The sequence below is a fragment of the Patagioenas fasciata genome, chromosome 9 (assembly GCF_037038585.1).
Source record: "Patagioenas fasciata isolate bPatFas1 chromosome 9, bPatFas1.hap1, whole genome shotgun sequence".
Classification (NCBI taxonomy): domain Eukaryota; kingdom Metazoa; phylum Chordata; class Aves; order Columbiformes; family Columbidae; genus Patagioenas; species Patagioenas fasciata.
Window position 1 is genome coordinate 25,588,412 of NC_092528.1, and position 22,504 is coordinate 25,610,915.

Consider the following 22,504-nt stretch of genomic DNA (forward strand, 5'->3'; position numbering starts at 1 on the left):
AAATATTTTTTCAGAGGAATTAGCTCAGATCGTTACTGCTGGCTAGCTGTAGGCACCTGGATTTTTAAATCTGCACAAGTACAATTTCCTTTCCACCATTAGTGCGCTTCATGGCTCTTGTTTGGTTTTTCTCCATCCTCCATTCGTTGGCCTATAATAACTACAGGGCAGCCGCAGGCTTCCCAGACACAAAAACTGTGATTGCTCCACTGCAGAGAATTTTTAAGCTAATCTGCCAAAATCCAGCCTGGGAAGGGGGGGAGACACAAAGGGTACCCAAGGCCCAAACATTTGGGGTGATAAGTCAATGGCAGATCAAGGAACAAAACCAGAGCCCGTGCACGCTCTGTTTGGTACCCTGACCCTGGAGAGGAGGGATGGTGGCGGATCGGAAGATCGGCCGATTTCATTTCTGCTTCTTAGCATTTCTGGGCCATATTATTCCCAGGTTCTCATTCCCCAGAACAATTACGCAATAGCTGACTAGCAAATGCTGCAGAACAAGTTGTAAGGTTGTAAAAGTTAAATGTCCTTAGGAAACCTAGAAAAATAAAATAGCATAGAAACATCTCTATTGATTCTGGGCTCTGTAAAAGATTTATTTATTCAATTAAAACATAATCAACATAGATTAGGAGGCAAATTCTACAGATTCTGAAGCACAATTCAGTACAACAGTGTCAACAAAAAATGCTACCAATGTATGTGAGGGCCTATTGGGACAGGACTGGACTTTGAGTACATTTAATAGGGGTAATCCTCACAAAGAAAGGTTTCTGCCTGCGCTCTGCTCCACATCTCCACAAATCTTGCATTTTTCTCCCCACAGTGCTCCAGATTCAACCAAGGGATTTGCTGCATGTGGAAACAGGAGAAGAATTTGCAACACAAACTTTAGCAAGAGAGGGTTAAGTTATTTCTCTTCTCATGCTCTCCATCATGACATTGCTATAAAAGTTTTACGATATTGCTCTGGAACAAAACCCAAGCGCCAGGTCCCAAGGCACAACAGGTTCGCACAGACACGGCTCTGCTCCGAGGAACCCAGACCGGTTAAGCTCGCAACCTCGCACATACAAACGCCGGAACCAGAAAGAACTGCTAATTCTATTTCTGTCTGGATTTATGGCATTGTTGCAGACATGTCACTTACGCGCCCTCCCTTTCAGCCAGCAGAAGATGGAAAAATGGGTTTAAAAAGAAAAAGGATGCTATCTTTGGCCCAGCCAACGTGAGTTCGACAAAAAGCAAACACAAGCCAACCAAGTCCAACAAATTACTCATGCCAGAGACTATCCACTCACGTGAACTTCTGCAACGCCTACACTCCTGTCCCCTGGCTCAGTCCCCGCTGCGAGGCAAAAGAGAGAAAAACAGCAGGGAGCTTCACTGCTTGGCCTGTTTGTCCGCCCCTGAATTCCTGGTGTGCAGCTCAGAGCAGCTGTGATGGAAATCCACTCCTGAGCCCGTCAACCCACTGCCTTTCATTTTGCTAATCCTACTACCCAACACCAGCCAGCGCCACAGGTCCCCTTGCACCACCCCGAGGGACATTCATCACAGAACATGCCGTGAACATGCAGGGTCTCCAAGTTTGCCTCACCGTGCGCTAAAAAAGACATAAGACTTCACCGAGCTAGAAGACATGAAAAGCACAATGATTTCCCTAGATGCTACCTTCTTTCTTACAACCTAGATTGCCTACTTGTATCACATTTTGCAGGTTACAGCAGAGAAACAAGAATACTTCTCATTTGTCCAAGCCAGCTCCTTGCAACAGTCTCAAAGAGAAGAATCTGCCTCCCAGATGTCCTTCCTAGCTCTTGCTCCAAATTCCTTTCCCTACCCAGACCCAGCCACCTCTCTTATTCTCTGTTTTCCCTTCTCTCCATGCCGTATTTGCTGCCGGGTTGGCCTCTGAGCCTCTCCAAGAAATCACATTGAAGTTTGATGGTGTTGCTCTGTCAGGGAAAGATGGAGAGTGGCTTTGCAGTAGCAACCTGCTGACTTATGTGGACAGTAGGTTAGATGTAACTCAGGTCCCAGTGTATATTTTCTACCAACACAAGGCAAAGGCTAAACACCTGAACACTTTAGGAGCATCACGACTTTGCCCACCGCAGTGCAATTTTCCAGCATCAAGATCCATCTTCTTCCCATCTACCCTAGCCTTGATCAAGTCTTGTGAGTGTTGTGGCCAGATCTTCCTCTGAGCTGCACCCTAGGAATGTTAGCTGCTGATATTGGGGAATACAATGCTGTTATATATGTACAGACACATCCGAGACAGCAGAGCTACAGCCAGACACACAACCTTCCACGTAGCATCAGCTCACTCTGCACACTGTTATTACCACACATCACTGATAACTTGATAACTCACAAGTGGAAGAATGGAGATAAACATCATGGATATTAGGAAAAATTGTAGCTAATGACTCAAAAACAAACAGGCTGTGGGATCCCAGTGCCTTCTGCTCCTGGTTTTACTGGGAGTCTGAGGTGCTTGGGGAACAATCCTTGGGGTGCAACAGGTCAACACTGTTTGCATCTACACATCCGAGAACAGGGAAAAGCAGGGAGCAGAAAAGCCCTTTGCAGCAGAGGCAGTCATGGAAAGGAAAGACTAAAATAACAACAGAAGCAAGGAAGAAGGGAATTTAGGCAAATCTGGGGTTGTGAGCAGGTACCTAAGGGCTTTTGCCCAGAAAGACTTTATCGTCTTTTCCTCCAGCAAATAATTCAGTGACCGCTGGCTGCCTCCTCCAGCAGCCGCCCGACACACTCTGTAGGCTGTCAAAATCCTCTGGTAGGTACTGATGTGGTAGGAAGAGCAAATGAAACAGCTCTCCAAACAAGGAGTTAGCATCTCTTTCTACTCCGTGGCCTCGGGCACTCGGCTTAGTCAGAGCTGCAGAGAGAGAAAGAATGATGCTGCTCTTATTTCCTATTTTAGCTGGGGGCAGGCAGCGGAGAGGAGGGAAAGATGTTTGATTTTGATGTCATACACTATACATACAAGAAGAGACTGTGAGAAATGTTAACCAGGAAGAAAAAAAAAAGAAGTGATTTAGTCTTGATATACTTCAGGATGGGGTTTGTGTTTTATTTTTTTTCCCCCTTTCCTTGCACTTTGTTCATCATCACTGCCAGAGGCAAGATCCTTTTCAGACACACACCCTTGCTACCCCTTCTCTTTCACTGTAGAATTGCCCAGTCTTTCCAAGGTCACAAAAGCCATCTAAAACCCAAGAAGACTGCACTGGCAAAGAGATGCATCCCTCAATGCCACTTATGGGGAAAATGAGGCACCCTGAAGATGAGCTGCTGTGTCTGCTCTCCTCTGAGCCTAAAGGCAAGTACAAACATTTTTATTCCAAATTCCCTAATGTAAATTAAAGCAGTTCCAAGAGGTGATCCCACCAAGCACACACAAGGAGACAAGAGACCACTGAAGCATTGGGGGCAAGGGGGGTCTAAGATGATTGATTGATGCCTAATTGCCATTCCAGGCACCAAGGAGGGGCTGGAAAAGTAGTCGTGCCCTTTAAAAACAGAAAGATTGAGTCTTCTGAAACAAATCCGAAATGATGGAAGATTTCAGCAGATGTGACCGCAGTGATTTCACCAGACGTGATTGTATCAAGGATCTAATAGAAAAGAACTTCCCTGCTGTTCCATCAGGCTGAAGCCAGGCCTGAAATACCCTTTTTAGTCTTTTGATGACATCAAGGATAAAAGCCAAAGGAAAGTTAGGTTTTGATTTATTTTTTCCCCTGCTCTTTATTTTTTTTTTCAGGCACAGAATAGTTTTACCTGGTTTGTATTGCTGGATATTAGCAGGACCAAAGGAAAACACTTTAAAAGTTTAAAGTGTACTGTTCAAAAGTGTTGTTTGGTGTCTCTCAGATGCTGCTGTCATTTAACTGAGCAACGTTTCTGCAATTCAAGTCACTTTTGAAGATCTCCCTGTAAGGAGGCAGGTGGCCCTACCTGGAACGAGACTTAAATGGGGTGGGGTGCAACCATCCACTAAACAGCAGCCTACCTAAAAAGGGCTAATAAATGTACCAGGTATCTTCCCCTGGCGAAATTCACACCAGCAGCTGTGCCACAACAAGCTGCAGGAGACACAGCAGGGTAAAGGGGGCTCCAAGCTCAGCTCAGACCTACATAGCACGAGTCCAGGGTAGAGACAGTCCCACATTCAATTTCTTCAGCCATTTAAAATGTAAATAGCACTAAGTATCCTGAGGATTAACTGATCTGATCTCTGAAGGGCAAGGTGTTGTAAAGAACTGCACGGGTTTACAGCTGGGGCAAATGAACAAGCAGATGAAGAAAAGTTAATTGCTAAGCACTGTTAGGAGACGGACAAGAAAAATCTTGTGAAACTTTAACAACCAATCTATAAACTCACTGCGGTGTAGGAAGCTTACAAAAAGGACGAATAGTAAAAGTTAAAGAAAAAAAAACAGAATGAAGATAACAGAAGAAGAAAGCATGAAACTGGAAGTCACCAATTTCAAAACAAAGAAAAGGAGGTAGGTGTTTCGTCACACAACATGCTACTAAACTGCAGAGCTACTTTGCTGCAAGACACTGTGGTTGCTGTGAGTTCACATGGTGTTCAAAAGTAGCTGGAGAGACACATGGAAGAAAACTCCAACAAGATACTTTGAAAATAAATTTAAAAACCCTCTGTGCTTCCTTTGTTACATTTGTCTCTGGACACTTGCTATTGACCATTGCTGATCTGATTTCACTCTCTTCAGACATTTTCATGAAGCCTCCACTTGTGCTTTATATCCACCAGCTGACACCAACCAGGAGTCACTACTGCTTGTGGGTACAGTCTCTATGGGTTAATAACTGACCACCACCTTAGCACCAGGGCTTGGACTGACACCTGGAAACCTTCTTCTTCCCTCCTTGTAGCTGAGACAACAAAAAACACAGGCAATTACGCTCAGCCTCCTAGGACACGTATATGAAAGACAGCAAAGACTTTGTTGCAGTTATGAATCTGTATGACAATAAAGATTGATATTTCCCTAGAGACCAGTGTGACAGGCACTGCTCACATTAAACAGTTAGGAAACATCCCCATCCCAAAGAGATTATTGTCAAGTGGATACAGCCCTGGGAAGGGAAAGCAGCTAGAGGGGTGGGAGCGAGGTGCTGCAACTCAGACACACAGCCAACCTCCTTCTGGCCACCAGATGAAGACGCCAATCCACCAGGCCAACCCAGCTCCTCAACGGACATTTCATCCTCTGCATTTGCTGCCTCAGCCCTGACTGAACATGACAGAAGACAACAAACCGCTTCCCATGCCATCCAAGTTCCAGCTGCAGTTTCACTGCAGGACAGCCCTGATTTCACATCAGAGGGCTGGATCTGGGCCGCCACCATCCTGAGCACTGGCTCGTGGACCAGTGGCCCTTCTTCCAACGCTGTTTAATAATCCATTGCCCTCTGCAGATCCTGAGAGAGGCCCCAATCCCAAAACCAGCACCTTGGCTCTGCTGGGGGGCTGGATGTCATGCATGTGGATGAGCAGCAGTGATGCCCAGGCAGAACCCAAGACACTCCTTTCCAAACAGCTCCTGCCCCTAGCAGCCAACAGAAGCTTTTGCCACAAACACCCACGGTTTGTCCAGACTCCTCAAGACCACAGAAGAGGATTTGGCCCCAGATATTGGATGAGTGACGAAGCTGCATTATAGAGGTTTAGCCAACAGGTTCCACGGCCTTGGGCACACTCTGGTGAAGCTCTGGGTCCAAGGCCAGCAGCTGCCAACCCTGGTGACTGTGATGGGACTTGGACAACAGCCCATGAGGAGATGCACAATACTCCCTGTCCCATCGCCACCCCGAGGACAATAGAAGGCAATCACGCAACAGGAATAAAGAGGATGAAACAAATAAGTCAAAGCACTCAACAAGATCCACCCAGCAGCCCAGGTGGGTGCTTGTAGGTGCCGCAAAGCTGGAGATGCCAACACAGCCATCCTGTGCTGTCTGGTCCGCTCAGCCCCCATCTGCTCTGCTCCCTGCTCCTCTCATCACACACCAACACCTCTACCTCGGGCATTCAAACCTGCACCCAGCAGATGGGTTTTGGATTTCTGACTGCTGTGTTTTTCCTCATGGAAGGAAGTTCTGGAGATTTCAAGGTTGGCCAAGTAGGGCTTTCAAAACTGCTACTGAAAAACAGCAAAATGGCAAATGTCATTCAATCAGCCGGAGGATCTTTGTACTACAGGCCAGCTAGTCCATGGGGAAAAGGCACCATGATCCTCAAGCACATGAAAGCAACAGGATGGATTTGATATGAAACAGTTGAGGGGTAAAGAGAGAGGAGGAGTCCCACAAGCTGACATCTGCCAGAGCAGCAGACCCGACGGTCCTCAGAGTTTACTTAACATGTCTGATCAAAAGCTTTGGGAGTCTTGTCTGTGTTAAGTGCTACCAGCTGCAAAATCTGCAGCAAGATGAGAAGTGTATTAACAAACTAAGGAGGCACATAAAGTTATTTGAAAACTGAACAGGGAACATGGGGAGAGGAGAGGGAGGAAAAAAACAGTTTATTTTTCCATTAAGGCAATTTAATATTCTCCGGGTGGAGTTAGAATCACTTGTCCTTGGGAATTAAATTGAATTAGTGAGACGTTCCTGTTCATCAGCAGAATATACAATATACAGTGGAATATATCATTATTTTCTTCTTGCCTTTTGCAGGACAGCGCTACCTCTCTGTTCAAGGGGCAAGAACAGCTGGCTGTGAAACCTTTTTGACCCAGCATGACTTCCACTGACTTTAACTAACTTTACAGCAGCAGGGAATAAACCCCCCTTTTTTTTTAATTAATGCAATTACATTAGGACTCATTATTGATAATTACGGTGACTGTTAAAAGTTTCCCCTTTCTATGCCCACTCCCCCGCCAACTTAAAATCTGCTCCAATACTGTCACAAATTACTGTTTAATTAGCCATCGAGCAGAGCTGATGTACCCCGCAGAGTATTGCCACTTGCAGAAAAACTAAGAACTTAGAGGAAATATCGGATATTTCATCATCTGCCTCTAAGGGGAACCATAACTGAAGAGTAACCAATTACCCCAATACAACTGCAAAGTTTAATCGATGCAGAAACCAAACAGCTCATCAAGTGTCTGCTGCAGTAAAGGGAGTGTACAAGTGTACAAGTCCCACTGACTTGTACAAAAGGATCCCATGGTGATGTTTGAGAGCGAAGACTCCCTTCACCTCCACAGCCTGGCCAAGCTGTGATCTTCCTCTTTCCTCTGCTGGTGTAAAAGAAGAGGGAAGGGGAGGATGGCTCAGGACATGTCTGACAAGCCATGAATTACACCCGCCTACACACGGGGTAAGCTGTCACATCCAGCCCCCCGACCGTGGATTTATGTTCCAGTAGGGAAAACCACACCAAACACCAGCTCCTGCCTGGTGCCGCACCATCCTGGAGCAAGGAAAGCACGGAGATGAAAGTGATTTTATTCCTTTTGACACTTCCGGTGATGTTGGTGCTGAAATATCACGTCCAGTTTGGAAGGCAGCTTTTTAAAAACTTGAAACGGCCCAGAAAAGCAGAAACAGTTGACAACGAGACACGTAGGGAGCTCACTTGGCTTCACTTACAAAGAAGATTGAGTAGCTCGATAACAATATCTAAACAGCTCCACAGAATGAAAACGCCAGATACCACAATGCTGTCCAATCTAGCAAAACAGAAAAACATGCTGCAGCCAGGAAGCTGAAGCCAGGGAAATTCTATTTAAAAATAACAGAGACATTCACTTATGCATAATACTGCAGGTAATTAAATGCTAGAACAAACTTCCAAGATTTCTGCGTCTCTTGATGTCTGCGGACCAAGGCTGGATGCCTTTGGTCTCCCTGGGTGACTGGGTGATGCTACATGATCTGCGACACACAGGAGGGCACAGCTGAGAATTTAATGGCCCTCCCTGGGCCCTTCAGCAGAGGTGGGAAAGCAACAGCACTGCTGTGTTCATAAAGATCTATTGAAATCACTTCGTGTTTGTACCGCTTTAACTGGAAACTGAATTTACATGAACAAACTCTATCCCACACAAGACTGTATATTGTGACAGTTAAGTGAAGAGCTTTTTAAAAGGGACACGTCTCAGGCAATTTTAATCAAAAAAGATAGGTTTTGTTAAAGCTACCAATTTCAGAAAATTAAGGTTGACTAAAACTGTTTTTAAAAACTCCTTTTGGAATTTAATCACATGTTGGAAACCCATATGCAGCTGCTTGTGTCACCTGCAAATAGACTGTATAAAACATAAGCATATGCTTAATTTTACACGTGTGCATAAGTTCTATCAACTCTAATGAAGTTTAAGCACAGTCAAGCTTCTCTGAATCGGAGTAAGCATTCCTGAACATGGGCTGTGAAGCTATTAGGAAATCAACACCAAAAAAATATATAAAATAAAAAAAATAAAATTGGCCAGTCAGTTTTCACAGCCTGAATACGCTCCAAGTGCAGAAGTTAAATATATAACATACTTCTGAATTTGTTTGCTTGTTTTGCTGTAATAGGAAGGGGTGTGCGCCAAAACGTTTGCAAGGATTCAAGAATCTCCCAGTCAGCCTGGCAAAACGTCAGCAAAATGGATGTATAAAACTACATGAAAGTCAATGGCTTGGGTTTGGCTTCTGCAGAAATGAGTCATGTTAGAAATCTATTATATGTTTCTCAAAGCTGAGAATAGGAAAATCTGGACTCGTTTCACGCGATTTTGGGTCAGTTGGTGCCTGCAGTCCACGGGGTAGGCAAACCCCAGCCAGGCAGAACTCACAGGTCTGATTCATGGAGGAAGGTCCTTGCCTTCAAGAAGTCAGCAATCTCATTTTCCAAACCATTAGGCCCACTTTTACCTTCCTTTCAAGGCTGCCAGATGTGTGCCTGGTATTTGATTTGGCTGGAAAACAGCGGGTTTTCTTTCTTTCTTAACAACAATCTCCTCATTCGGACACACCACCTTCTACACGATTCCTAAGCGAGAACATCAGATGAAGAAAAAGGACCCGAATTACACAGGAGACTGAACAACAAATGACCTGTGCTGCCCAGAGACCACTGTAAACCCTGCAGAGAGAATTTCCAGTGTGCAAATCCCTCCCGGTTGAGCTTTAAGGTTTATTTTGGTACTGTCCATTAGCAGATAAAGGAATGTATCACAGAATCACAGAATATTAGGGATGTAATTCGTTGTTTTTCAGTAAGAATTCATTCATCAGAAAATGTGGTGGCCCCAGGACAGATTAGATGCCAAGAAACTGTCTTTAACTATATTTCTGCTTCTATATAGCCATAGAAGCCAAACGGAGTTTACTTCTCTGCAGAAAACGTACTCCCTATGTAAAAGTCTTTAAGATGCTCATTTGACCTCAGCACTGGCCAAACACGGCTCCCAGAGAACAGCACAACCAGCACCCCGGGAAGCAATGATGCCCAAACCTCTGCACCGACCTCATCAGAGGCATCTTTTGGGTACATGAGGGGTATCATGGGGCAGAAGCAGGGGAATTCGCAGAGCCAGAGAGAGGGGGAGGAAGGGGAGAGGATCTCAGGAGCAAGTGGAATAACAGAGCTGAAGAGGAAGGCCAGACCTGGGACGTGACAAGACACGAGGCTGTTTCCATGGCAAAAGAGAGATGCAGAAACGAGGAGACGGAAAGGGAAGGAGCTGTAGCTCTGGACTGTTGAATGAGAGGAGTTTGTACAGCACCTCTGGCTGAACTGTCTCTTGCTGGCTTCGGTAACACTTGAAATTGCTACAGCTTTCCCAAACATTTCTATTTAACTTCTCACATCACTAAAAACAACCCTAAAATGTCACACGATGTTTTCCAGATGCTCTTCCTTACCTGTTCTTTGTGCATTAAAGCTAATCACAGTCCTGCCTTTTCATCAGCAAATCAAAACTGAAAAATACAATTGTGGGGAACGGTCCTGCGAATACAGAGTTTAACGTCAGCAAACATTTAAAATCACGCTTGCCGTTCTGCCCTGGAACAAATTCCTCCAGACCTGGCTACAACAACATTTCTCGTTGGTATTTCTACCACTTTTCAGCTTGCTCAGTCCCTGTGCTGCACACACTTCACAGAGGCAACATTTTCTGACAACAAAACCACCCATCATGGCAGTTCAAGCTGTTTTTCACCAGCGATGGAAACTAAAAAACAGAGACCGGAACCTGCATTTGAGCCACTTCCATTCTTGGAAAAGAGATGCTCTCCCAGCTTCTTCATATCCATGTCTCGCTACTGCCTGGCAAAATTTGCATCAAAAATAGAATGAAGTTTACCCTACTCTTTGAACTACTCTGGGGCTATGAAACTGAATTTAGACAATGGATTCTCCAATCAGTACAGCTCTATTTCCTTTTATCTTGTTTGACCAAAGCTCTTTTCTTTACCACACAGCGTCACAGTACTTAAAGCACCAAAGCCAAGGTGGGAATCTGACTCTGTCTCCTCTGTCACGTTCCAGGTTACCACCATGCCCAAGCTGCCTGGAAAGACTTTGACTTTCTAAACCACATTATCCAACCCCAGCCAGCTTCATAGAAAAGGCATAATAATTTGTCTGCTGCAATTTTTAGAATTCCTTCTTGCTACTGACAGTCTGTCTTAGTCTTGCTTCTGCATTACAGTTCTCTAATACAACACAGGCTGCCCAGGATTTGACACAGAGGCAACTGATCTTCCAAGAGGTCTTTCCTAGGACCTGCAGATTTGAAGCACTCGGAAACGAGAAGAATGGAAATTTCTTCAATTCTGATCATGTTATTTCACTCTCTTCCATCACTCAGCTCATCTGTTTTGACGGGCGAATTCTCACATCTTCATTATCTTTTTATTTCCCCTCTGCTTAAATACTTCTACCTTGGATACAATGATGTTTTTACTTCCTTTATGTCTGTCACGGGGCAGTACTAGCTCTGACAGGATAAAACTGCCGGCTTTTTCTGCACGCTCTCCATGCTTCCCCTATTACTTTCCCAATTCACATCTCTATTATCCACAGGTGGATAATCCAGGTAAATATTAACCTTTCCACAGGTGCCTGCACTCAACCTAACCCCAGCACCAGCCCTGTGACAGTGTCCCACAAAGAGATGTACCCGCATGAGCCAGGAGGTGCCCACCGGGGCTTGTAACCTCAGGCACAGCACCGGGGGAACCACAGCCTGCTGTTTGGGCTCGAGATCGCACATGTGCATAACGCTGCCCTGTGTCTTAACCTGGGACAGTTTTAGCTTGATGACCTCTGAACATCACAATCGGCAACATCTCTGACCTTTCTGTTTCCTAACACAACTTTTTAGATGGCCCCATACCCTTATTTACATATGATCCGTATTAGGCTTTTGCTTTCTTCTGCTCCCACACCTCATCACCCGCCGTGTGACAGATTATCAAAAGCCGCTCTGTTCCATCTCCAAAAGTGCCTCCAAAAAGTCACAACCCTCCTCCCAGCGACAGCACAAGTGTGCACCAGCGCAGGACCTGGCGCATTCTGCGTGCTGTATTACTATATTAAACAACAGCATAACAAATACATTAAATAACACAGTAATAAGCACGATGAAAATAATGAGCACAGTTAACTGTTTGGATCCTTGATTCCTTTGTAGTCCTTGCCGAGAGGTTTAGCTATTAAAGGCTGTATTGCATTATAACACTGCCAAGATATTAATAGCCAGGCAGAGAGATGAATGGCAGGCTTACACCATACAATTAAAACTTTTCCAGTTTACTCTTTCAGTAAAATTTGTGGTTTATAATAAGCATCTTTGTCTATTCTGAAGAGAGTAAGGATTGGAAAGTTACATAGATGGGAACAGAGGTTCATTAAAGATTTAAAATAGAATGTGGTTTGGCACTGTAAAACAAACATGCGTATAAGATGGGTTGCACCGAGAGCTGCCTGAAAGAAATGCTCAGTGTTCCTTTTCTCTTATGATCCTGGATCTACTGGTCATGCTACCCACAGAAACGGACAAAAAAGCAGCAGGGATAAAATGTGCATGGTTGTTCCTCAATAATGTGGAGGTCTGCTCTATATCACCACTCATTATGCATTTCTCATATATATATATGTAGTTGTATATATATGCACATGAGAAAACAATGCATTTTATCTATTATGGATCCAAATATTCATCAAAATACACAAACTTTGTATGACTGATTTTTCTCACTTTAGTGCCTAGAAGTCCATGCTATAGAGCAAACACATACTGACCTGCAGAGTCTCAGTGAGCATTTAAACATGCAGAGAGAATACATGTTATTTGTTCAAGTCTAATTCAGAGCACAGCACATTCCTGTTTCTCAAACACACAAGGAAGGCAGAAGAAGGGAGACAGATCAAAAGCATTCCTGCAAAGCCAAGGTTTGAGTAAGAGGGTTAACAGTACCAGGTAATTTATTTACACTGTTGGACACGGCTTCAATTTAGATAAAAGGCAATTGCTCATCACACGGATTTCAATAAATCAGGATAGGAGCCCCCAGAAATCTGCAAAAGCTGCATCTTGAATGGCAAGAGATACACACAGACTATGGTTTTATTCACAGAGATCCTGGGAGCGACTGCTGCTTGCCCAGAGCCGGGCAGCCCCACTGGCTGGCCCACATTCCTCACCAATGAGCATCTACGCCCAGGCCAATAATCCCGATGATTAACAAAATCTAGCACTAGAGGGAGGCTGAACACACATGTTCTGCTCTCTTTGGCCTTCTCTGCTTCTCCCAGTATTAAAAGGCAGGCGATTTAAAGCAAGCCCAGCACCCGGGCAGAGCCCAGCCACCGTGCCGCCGAGCGGGAGATGTGCTGTTTAAAGTAGGGCAAAAATCACACTTTTCCCTCCCCAATTATCTGTCAAATATATGCACCCCCCAAAAAAAAATTAAAAATAAATAACTAAAATCCCTCTGTTGCAGTGTTTCCTTAGCCCGTGAGTCACAGCCCCCGAGGAGGCACCGCCGCTCGCTGGGAGGGAGTCAGACAGCGAAATGCCTGGCAGCCTCCTCTGTAACAAGGATGAGACTCTCGCTCTTCACATCTATCAACACATTCCCACCTTCTCCCAGGCACGAGCGAGACAGGTCTTCTCTCAACAGCCTCGCAGAGGAAGGCACATACGCCTTCAGACTGCATTTTGGCATTTCTCCCTCCAAAATTCCTTGGCGATGGGAATTTGAGTCCTTCAGCTGATTTTCTGTGTATCACAACAGGACGATACAACCTGGTCCATGAGTCCAGTAGGTCTGAATGTGAGACTAGGTCCTGCCCACATACCTCACAGCACCACAGCCTCTCCGTGCATATAAAAGAACAGGCGTATTAAACTATTTTATCATCGAATCATAGAATGGTTTGGGTTGGAATACGTAGTTCAACCCCTCTGCCATAGGCAGACACCTTCCACTAGATGAGGTTGCTCAAAGCCACATCCAACCTGGTCTTGAACACTTGCAGGGATGGGGCATCCACAGCTTCTCTGGGCAGCCTGTTCCAGTGCCTCACCATCCTCATGGTGAAGAATTTCTTCCTTATATATATCTAATCTAACTTTACCTTTCATGCAACCGTTCAAAGTCTCATTGTTTCTTCACTCAAAACTTTTGCATACCCTCTTTGGTATATCCTAAATTCTTTCTGGTCTCAGCCACTGATGGTATTTATTCATTAATCTGCAGTTTTTACAGTAATGAGGGGGTGCAATGTAGCAGACAGGATCGCTGTGGGACGCAGGAGATCTGGGTCCTATTTTTAGCCCGCGACTGGCCAGCTTGGTGACCTGGCAAAGCACTTTCCCTGCTTCAGCTTCCTTATCAGGGAGAGCCTGGTATTTCTTTTATAAAGTGTTTTGTGGCCTGTCAATAAAACACAACCTGATAACAGCCAGGGGTTGCTGGGAAAGAGAAGATCTCCTGGTTGAATATAATTCTCTCCTTTCCATGTCGTGGCAGCATCCATAGAGTCCCAAATGAAAATCAGACCCGCATGCAGGTGCAGCACCTGTGGATAATTAGCAGCGATTCACAAATGCCTGTTTTTCCAAGGTGGCCCTGGGCAGGTCCGCAGCTGGGGGTCACATCTGCTCTGAGCCACCCAGGTCCTACCCTGACAGGAAAGGATGGGCTCTGAACCCATCCTTTAAGGAGAACTGGTTGTTCAAAGCCGGTGGAGATCCAAAGCCCCCAGGATATGGATAATTGAGATGTCTCCGTGGCATGCAGGCTCCAGAGCCAGCCCGGGGATGGGTGCTGGGTAGGGACCGGCTGTTCGCACTACTGTGCACATCCTCATCCACTCATCTGCCTGGTGAGGGAGGAAGAAACAGCTGATACCACGAGTGAGGTTACCTCTCTGTGAGCAAACAGGGCACTTGAGAGGTGTTTTTTTGACTTTTGCTTTCCCCGTCCTGGGAAGAATGCCTGTTTTAAAACTTGAAGGAAAAGAAAAAGAACAACAAAAAAAAGAGAAAAATCTGCCTCCCTTCTCCCAGATCTATCAATTTCCCTTTGACAAACAGTGATTTCATTTTTCTTCCTGTCCAGGATTTTTTTTTTCCCCTTTTAAACTGAGCCCAAGCCAACGTGGCAAAGGCTCTTTGCTCATGTCCTTATTTGTCAAACACGCCATCGCCGCACCCTCATCACCATTCTGGGAACAAGCCCTTGCCTTCGCCGGCTGACTTCAGCTGAAGGGGAACTTCCCAACACAACTCTCCTCCAGCCCCAACACACTGGTTTTTTAAATAAATAAATATATATATTATTAAGTATTACAGTTAAGAAGAAGAGAGCTTAGATTTCCTTCCCATTTCCTCCCCAGCCCTACTGTGAATCTGAACATGACACATCTAGATGGGAAAACAGAAATTACAAAAAAAAAATGCCAGATCTATTGCAAAAGTATTTTGTAACCCAGTCTTCCTTTGATTTCCATCGGAGCGTAGGCACCTCAAGATACTAAAGTACCTTATTGGATCTGATCCTAAGCGGCCAGTTCCACTGTCCAAACAGAGATCCAGAGATAAACAGGTCTATGAAAACTGAGCAATACTGTTTTAGCTGCTGCTCTTAAGCTAGAACTTAAACTGTAATCATCTGTACAGTTTTTAGCCATCTACTAATACTAGTGCACAAAATGATAATAAACTAAACATTTATTTTGATGCCTTCATCAAGTTAACACCTAGTACAAAAAGATGTACCTGAAGCCACAGCACACATATAATCTGTCATCAGCACTCTGCCATCCAGAGAGATATTTCAGTTGTAAAGAGATTTATTTGCTGGAGCAGAGAAATTTCATACTCTGGAGCAAATCTCTAGGGCTCACACTGGATCAACAGGGGCCAAACCACCCCAGGCAGCAGCCTCAGATCTGGTCCACGCTCAGGAATGGGGTCATCTGCTCCAGCACTTACGTTTAGAGATGGGGAACCTGAGGCATGGAAATGAAGTGGCATCAGAGAACAGAATCAAGCTTGGCTTTAGTTTGTTGGGAGTACAATTCTACACATGGTCTTGAGATCCCTGCCTTCACGCAACCATGCCCTGAGGGCTGAGAAAGGATTCACGGCAAAAGAAACACGGCCACTATTTGTTCTGCTCCTTCGGCGAGGGAACACCCATCTGGAGTCGTGAAAATGATTGTGTCCCATGGCACCAAGCAGCTTCCCCCATCACCCCCTGCCTTTCTCCCTCCTCTCTTGGGCCCTACGTCTCACTTCAGCACAACTTTTGCTGCTCCTACAACATAAGGAGCTGATCTTGCAACACAAGACCCTGCTGGCCCCTGACTTAGCCCTGGCTTTTGTCTGCTTCCAACCCCCTTCAGAGGACGGAAGGGAAAAGAAAGCGGGAAAAGGTGACAAGAGAGCACAGATTAAAGGCAGGGACCCACGTCTGATGCAGAGAGTACATCTCAGGGTGGAGACAGGCAGGAGTGCTGGGGTACGACTGGCAGGCTCTCCTCCCTCCCAACAGAATGCCACGCAAAGGAGTCCCACTCTAACCAAGCTCCTGCCAAAACCCAACGCTGTGAACATGGCTCCAGCCCCAGCTTCCCAAAGTCAGAGAGAAAGGGTGTGACAAACAGCAATTTCATGAGCTCAGCAGGGAACAACCATCCCTGTCGGGTGGTTCTACCAAGGAGCACGTCGCAGTGACAGCCCCAAGCAGCTCAGGCACCTCTTCGGACTGTTGTAGGAGGGAGACAGGAGGAATTGAAGAGATGAGCATCTTCCAATAAACATGGCAAGGTCCCCACCTCGGGTGACCTGACAAGGGGGAAGCCTGACCCCGAAGGAGCACATGAGGAGCCGCAGCCCCTTCCCACAGCCCAGGCTCCTGCACAGGCAGCGCCCTGCTCTCACCAGGAGCCTTTCTGCTTCCCAGCGCGGTCTGGAAGCTGCCCTGGTCCCACTGGGTCTGCTCTTCTCGGAGAGATAAGAGACAGAACAAGGTTTGCTGGGGGAATTACTTCATTCCCCCAAGGCTGGGAAAAGCAATGCTCGGCACTTGGCTAATGTCCCTGATGGCTGCAGCCTTTCCTGGCAAGGAGAACACAATCCTCATTAACTCCTTCCCTCTTGCAGGCTGCTTATGGTGCTGAACCCACCGCAGGAACAGGCTGCTGAGACTTTGTGATAGCATCTGAGCGTCTCACCACAGGCAAGAGATCACAGGAAGCCCATGAGGGAGGGAAAGGTTTTCTCTTTTTACAGAGGCACAAACTAGATTAATTGACTCTAGAGCTTGTGGTGTGGCTAGGAACTAAGTCAGGTCTCTTAGATCCTGTTTAATGTCTGCCCACTAGCCTTATCTCAGGTTCAAATCCATCGAGAGACACAGGACCGCTACAACGCTCCAGGGTAATCGAGGGCAGCCTCGTGGCTGTGGACACACGGTTACACAACTCTAACCAGTCTTAAACCCAGTCATGCTTGCTTTGCTCTCACTGCTCTTCCCAGAAGGCTTATCCAGACCTCTGCAGCTGCCCATGCTCAGAAACCTTCTCAACACCAGAATGAAGGTACTTCTGGTAATCTCAGCCTCTCCTGCTCCTGCACTAATTTACCCAGAGCCAAAATAGTTGTTCTTCCCTGGTGTTTATTCCTCAATTATATTTAAATTTTGCAAAGATACCTCCTCCTCAGCCAACAATCCAAACTCTTCTGGCCTCCACTGGCAAGACCAGCTCCTCACTCCTTGATCACCTTGACAGCCTGTCTCTGCAGCCTGAATACATCTCTCCTGAACGTGTCTGAACTAACACAACAGCACCTGGCACTCCAGGCAAGCCAGCAATGTCTGCACAAAAGTGTTCATACATTTCAAAGGTGTGCAAGGTACGTCGCTATCCACACAGGACATGCCATCATGAGCTTCATCTTGGAAGTTCAACTTTCATCCAGAAGGCAAATCTAGAAGATCCAGGCCAGCAAACCAGGGGTGAAAAGGGTGTCAGTGACATCACTGGAGCTGGGCCAGGGCTTATTTGCTTCACTTAATTTTAGGCATCTAAACAAAGCACTTTTAGGATCAGATTACTGCCCTAAAGTCTCTCCACAGTCCATGGAAGGAGATGGCCCTTCCAGAAAACAATTCATTCTGGGAAGGTTTCACTCCCATCTGCCATCACAAGGACATAAGGCAATTAGTCTTCTAATTCAAGCCGGATGGGAAAAAATCCTTTAATAGCCCAGCAAGTTTTGAATGGAAATATTCCCTACTTGGGAAACACAGCTTGTTAAAGCTGACTTGGTTGTTCCTGACACATGATCTCTAACCACAGCACTCTGCCACCTCATTTTATAACCATCCATTCATTTCCGCAATTTTTGGATCAGTTCTGCACTAATGATAAAATTCTTGTTTTCTTACCTGCACATTGAAAGTCATGTCATCCAGAGGAGGTGGGGGGGGGAAGGCACCTTGTGATGATGTGATGTTCCCGAGGTCATCCACAGGAGGTGGGGGTGGAGGAAGGAAGTCCCCTAGGAGAGAGAATTGGAGAACTTAGACTCACCAGCATTTCCCCACATCATGACATTGATGATCAGGATAAACCCTGCAATACTCTGCCATTAGTATCCTGGCACAGGAGTTAACATATTGTTTAAACATTAAATGCTCAGCCACAACCCTCACTGCTTCAGGAGATGGCTACAACAGCTCAGTAATGTTGGCAGATTGCTTAGCAGTCCTCAGGCCCTGCAGCGGAGGGTGACTTGCCACAAAGCACGAAGGCACCAACAACCAGCTCCACAGATCAAAGCTCATGTCTCACTTAAACCTGCTGCAGGTGGCTGCCAAACTTGCAATAGTGAACGTGTCATGTCCAGCCTTGCAATAGATCCCATCAAATTCACACCTTTATGTCTCAAATTATGCCAGCTCTTCTTGATTGCTATAAAGACAGTAACAGATGCTGCCTAAAAGTAAGGATTCCCTGTTCCAGAGAATGCATGGAGAGCTGGAGCCCAAAATCTAGACCAGCCCACCTCCTGTAACCCTGCCACTGGCAGGCAGACACGTTCTTCGCATCTCCTTCTTCCTATAGGGACCTCATAGCCTCATGTAAAGAACTGCTGGGAAGATCACAGGCTCTTCTCAGTGACAACAGCCACGTGATGGGCCAGCTACAAACTCAGAAGCAACTTTTAACACTGAGGAGTCTCTTTACAGGGGGCTGATGTACAAAATATCTACACTTTAATTTGCTCATTCTAAACTTCCCGAACTGCTGATCTGAAGACAAAGCAGCACACTGGCTGTGAAGCCATCCAGCTCAGAGCAGAGATGGAAGACTTCTACTTGAAAACTTCTGAGGAGGTGGGAGCATGAAGGAGAAAACAAGGGCAGAGCAGCACGGTCTGTGGGCAGCAGGACAGCAGGCTCCGAAAGCACCTCCAAAGGATGGAAAAAAGGACGTTTGCCATTAGCACTAGATTTGGCTTCTGGAGAGGCAGCTGCCTGTAATTTGGACCACTTTGGTATATTCTTATTTCCTCTCACAAAACTTGATGCTGCAAGCAGAGCTGTTTGCTCTTGGCTCTCCTGTGCGCATCTGAGATGGAAGTTTAAGATAAATGAATAAAAGTGTGACATTTCAAGTATTTGGGACCTTTTACTTTTGGAAGGTTTTAACCCTTTCTGGGAGGAAACACAGGCTCCCCACTTGACCCTGCACATCTCCACGAAGTGCCACAGCACCTCTCTACTACAGACCCTCAGTGCCATCCCCTAATACCAAGGAGCAGCTTCCAAACCACTGGGCGAGCCACTGGGCCAAACCCCAGTGACCTGCAGCCCTCTGGACCACTCGTGCCCAGGTTCCAAACCAGCTGGGCAGCACCTTCGAGCCGTTTGCCATGCAAAGCAGATGGGTCTGCAGCCCTGGAAAGGTTTTGGTTATTTTTTTTTCATTTTCTAAACACTTTCCAAAAGGAACAAACTCCCCCTAAGACTTTTAGGGATCTTATTTCCCAGGGAAGTAATTTCTTAGCATTTTCCCCAAAGTGAGCATGGATAGGACTCAGAAAAACCTCTCTGAATCCCTAGGAAAATGTCATCCTAAATGCAGATGCATGAAGACAGTTCGAAAACAACACATTGAAAACTAATTTAAGATAACCATGTTGCTCCAATACATAAAATCTCATGAAACCTACTGGCTCATGGTATTATAGAGTTCAAGATTGATTTTTAAAAAAACTATGTCAAATAACATCTGCGGTATCCTCCTCTTTGTCCTATAATTAATCCAATATTTTATTTTAAATCATATGAAATACGATACAGAATAAAAAGAATAAATATTTTGAAAATAATATCTTGGTGTTTAGTCCTAAAAAATGCTGGGAAGTTTGAGTGCTAAGTAAACTTTTCTCCTTTGCTCTGAAGATGACCCTCTAACCAACCAATATGATTTTGCAAACAAATTCAATTCCAGCAGATACATATTTCACGAAGAATAAAATTCAGATGATGTTTCTCCAGTGAGTCCTGGTTCCAATGCCAAAGACCCATCTCCCTGCACAGCACATCAGTCAGACCCTCCTGCTTTGTTACAACCCTTCAAAACATCCAAGCAAAATCAAGGTGGAGAACATGTTAAAGGGAATGAGATGGGGAAAGGGACACGGTCTGTGCATAAACATAAGGGAAAAATATCAACTGCTATAACAGAAGGGGAAAACAACAATTGCAAGAACAAACACAAAACAAATACCATTTTGCCCCTTTGGAAGATCTGTTCCTCCCAAAAGAAAAAAACCATTGGCAAGATTTTCAAAAAAGGAGCAAAGAAAAGAAATGGAGAAGAGCCTTTTTCTAGACTTTGGAAGAAAACACTTTTCTTTGCAGCAGGAGACAGCTGGCTTTTCTGCATTCAGCCCAGCTCTGCTGACTCTGTCCTCTGTGTCAGATAAGCTGCTGGCTCCGCTCTCCCCATGAATGGGAAGGTTTTTAGATCGGGAAGCCCAGAGCAGATGCCTGATGAACTGGGGGGACCTTGCAGATGTTTGGCCTTTTCCTGGTCCCCTGCGAACAGATGGACTTTTCTCCTTCACAACTTCAGTTATTTACTCCGCCACTGCACTTTCCTCTTTCCCACACACAGCCATAGGACACGATGCTGTTCCCACTGCACTCGCGGGAGAGAATTCCCTTGGATGTTACTGTTTTATTATTATTATTGGCATTGCTGGAAGTCTCCCTCCGGCCGAAAAGGGAGCATGCAAAGACCGTAAAATCTGTGTTCTGAGAAGCACATGGTTTTAGACGATGTGTGGAAGAAAACAGGTCTACATTTGAAGGAGTAAAGGAGGAAAAAAGCTGAAAGCAAGCTTGCACTCCCTTTGAGCCAGATCTCCCTAAAATGCACTTCGGGGACAACCCCTCACGCCTGAAGCTTTGCAAGCCAGACAGATTTCACTTGCTTAGAGCCAGGCAGGTAGAGGAGATCACTGCCACCCACTGCTGATCACCTCCAGCACCAGCCAGCGACACGGCAAGCGGGATGGGGAAGGGACCGTCCCCTGGTTTGCACAGATGCGCTGGCAGCCATGGGGGAACTGGGGCTCCGGGGTTACCAGAGTTAACCATGGGCTGGTTAACATCCCACCCTGAGATCTCACCCTTTCCTGACTGATTTAACCCTCCTGCCGCTCCATATATAAAGGCAAAAGGTTAATTAGTATTGATTACTGCTCAGCACCACGACTGGCGTTTTTGTTGACATTCACTTGCCATCAGCCTGAACACGTGGAGGTACTTAAGAGAGCAACTGCACCAAGCTCTGTCAACAGAGAAACATCAAGGCACCTCCAGGAAGCAATTTATACTTCCACGCAGGTGGAATCACCTTCTGATGGCAAATCCCCACACGGATGCAGCGCGGGGCAAGCTTGTTTGCCAGCAGGGAGCCGCATCCTGCTCCTCCTCGCACGGCGGTGCAGCCTGCCTTCAGCTCCTGCAATGAGACATCTCTACCCACCACCACGAGTTCAGAGAAGAAAAGAAACACTCCTCATCGCATCAGCTACTTGTTTCTTACAGCTGTGAAGACCGTGAGTCAACCTACGAAGGGGCTGCGCCGTGCGACGCGCGCGTCCACTCGGTTATTTCAGACACGACGGCGCAACGTGCCGTGAAACCGCAGCTCTGAGCTCTTCTCTCGGCGCCCGTGCCGGAGCATCGCCCCACACAACCATCAGAGCCGATGCTGTCAGCCCCGTAATGCTTTCTACCATATTTTACAATCAAGTAATCGGACAGAAATTAAGTCAGTCTATGCCAGGAAACTACAGCAGAGCCATGAGCAGAAGTGATGCCTCCCAAGCTCCAGCTCAGATTCTTGCTTCAAATCTGTGCCATGCAGATGCATTTGCAAGTTTTTACCCCTTTCCTGCCCCGAATTTCCCCCCTTGCCCTTTCCAAGGACAGCTAAGCTTTTCATTATTACACTTTTCAAATGTACAAATATAAAACTTTTCAAACCCTTAACAGATGTGTCCATCAGCATGAGCCTGGTCAGGCTGACTAGAAACTCTTTAAGATTTTTGCCACTGGCTGCCTGATGCCCTCATGGGTACAAACTGAGAAAAACACCCCGTCTCATGCACTGAGCACCTTTCTCACAGTCTAAACTTTAAATTTTTAAGTGTGCTTCAGTTTTTTGCAGGATCAGGCTCATGTCTCAAGCCTTTGTTTTCAGGGAGATATATCTGCCAGGCAGCAAATTAATTGCAGCACAATAATTGCCTCCCCCCTTGACTGACACAGTTGTTTAGACATGAAGATTTGCAGCTTTGAAACTTCTAGACACGAAGACGATCTCTCATCTTCAGTAAGAAGAGACTGTTTGGGGGAAAAACCCTCAGAAACACAAAAAAGCAAAACATCATAT

At 45.8% G+C, this 22,504-nt stretch overlaps 1 protein-coding gene across 16 annotated transcripts in view; it reads right to left on the reverse strand.

The window, feature by feature from the left end:
* LPP (LIM domain containing preferred translocation partner in lipoma) overlaps positions 1–22,504 on the reverse strand; it is a 341,933-nt gene that overhangs the window by 168,317 nt on the left and 151,112 nt on the right. For all 16 annotated transcript variants that reach the window (XM_071812669.1, XM_071812661.1, XM_065844128.2 and 13 more), the window contains one exon: positions 17,977–18,089. In XM_071812669.1, the coding sequence (XP_071668770.1) occupies positions 17,977–18,089 (113 nt within the window). The remainder of the gene's footprint in view (positions 1–17,976; positions 18,090–22,504) is intronic.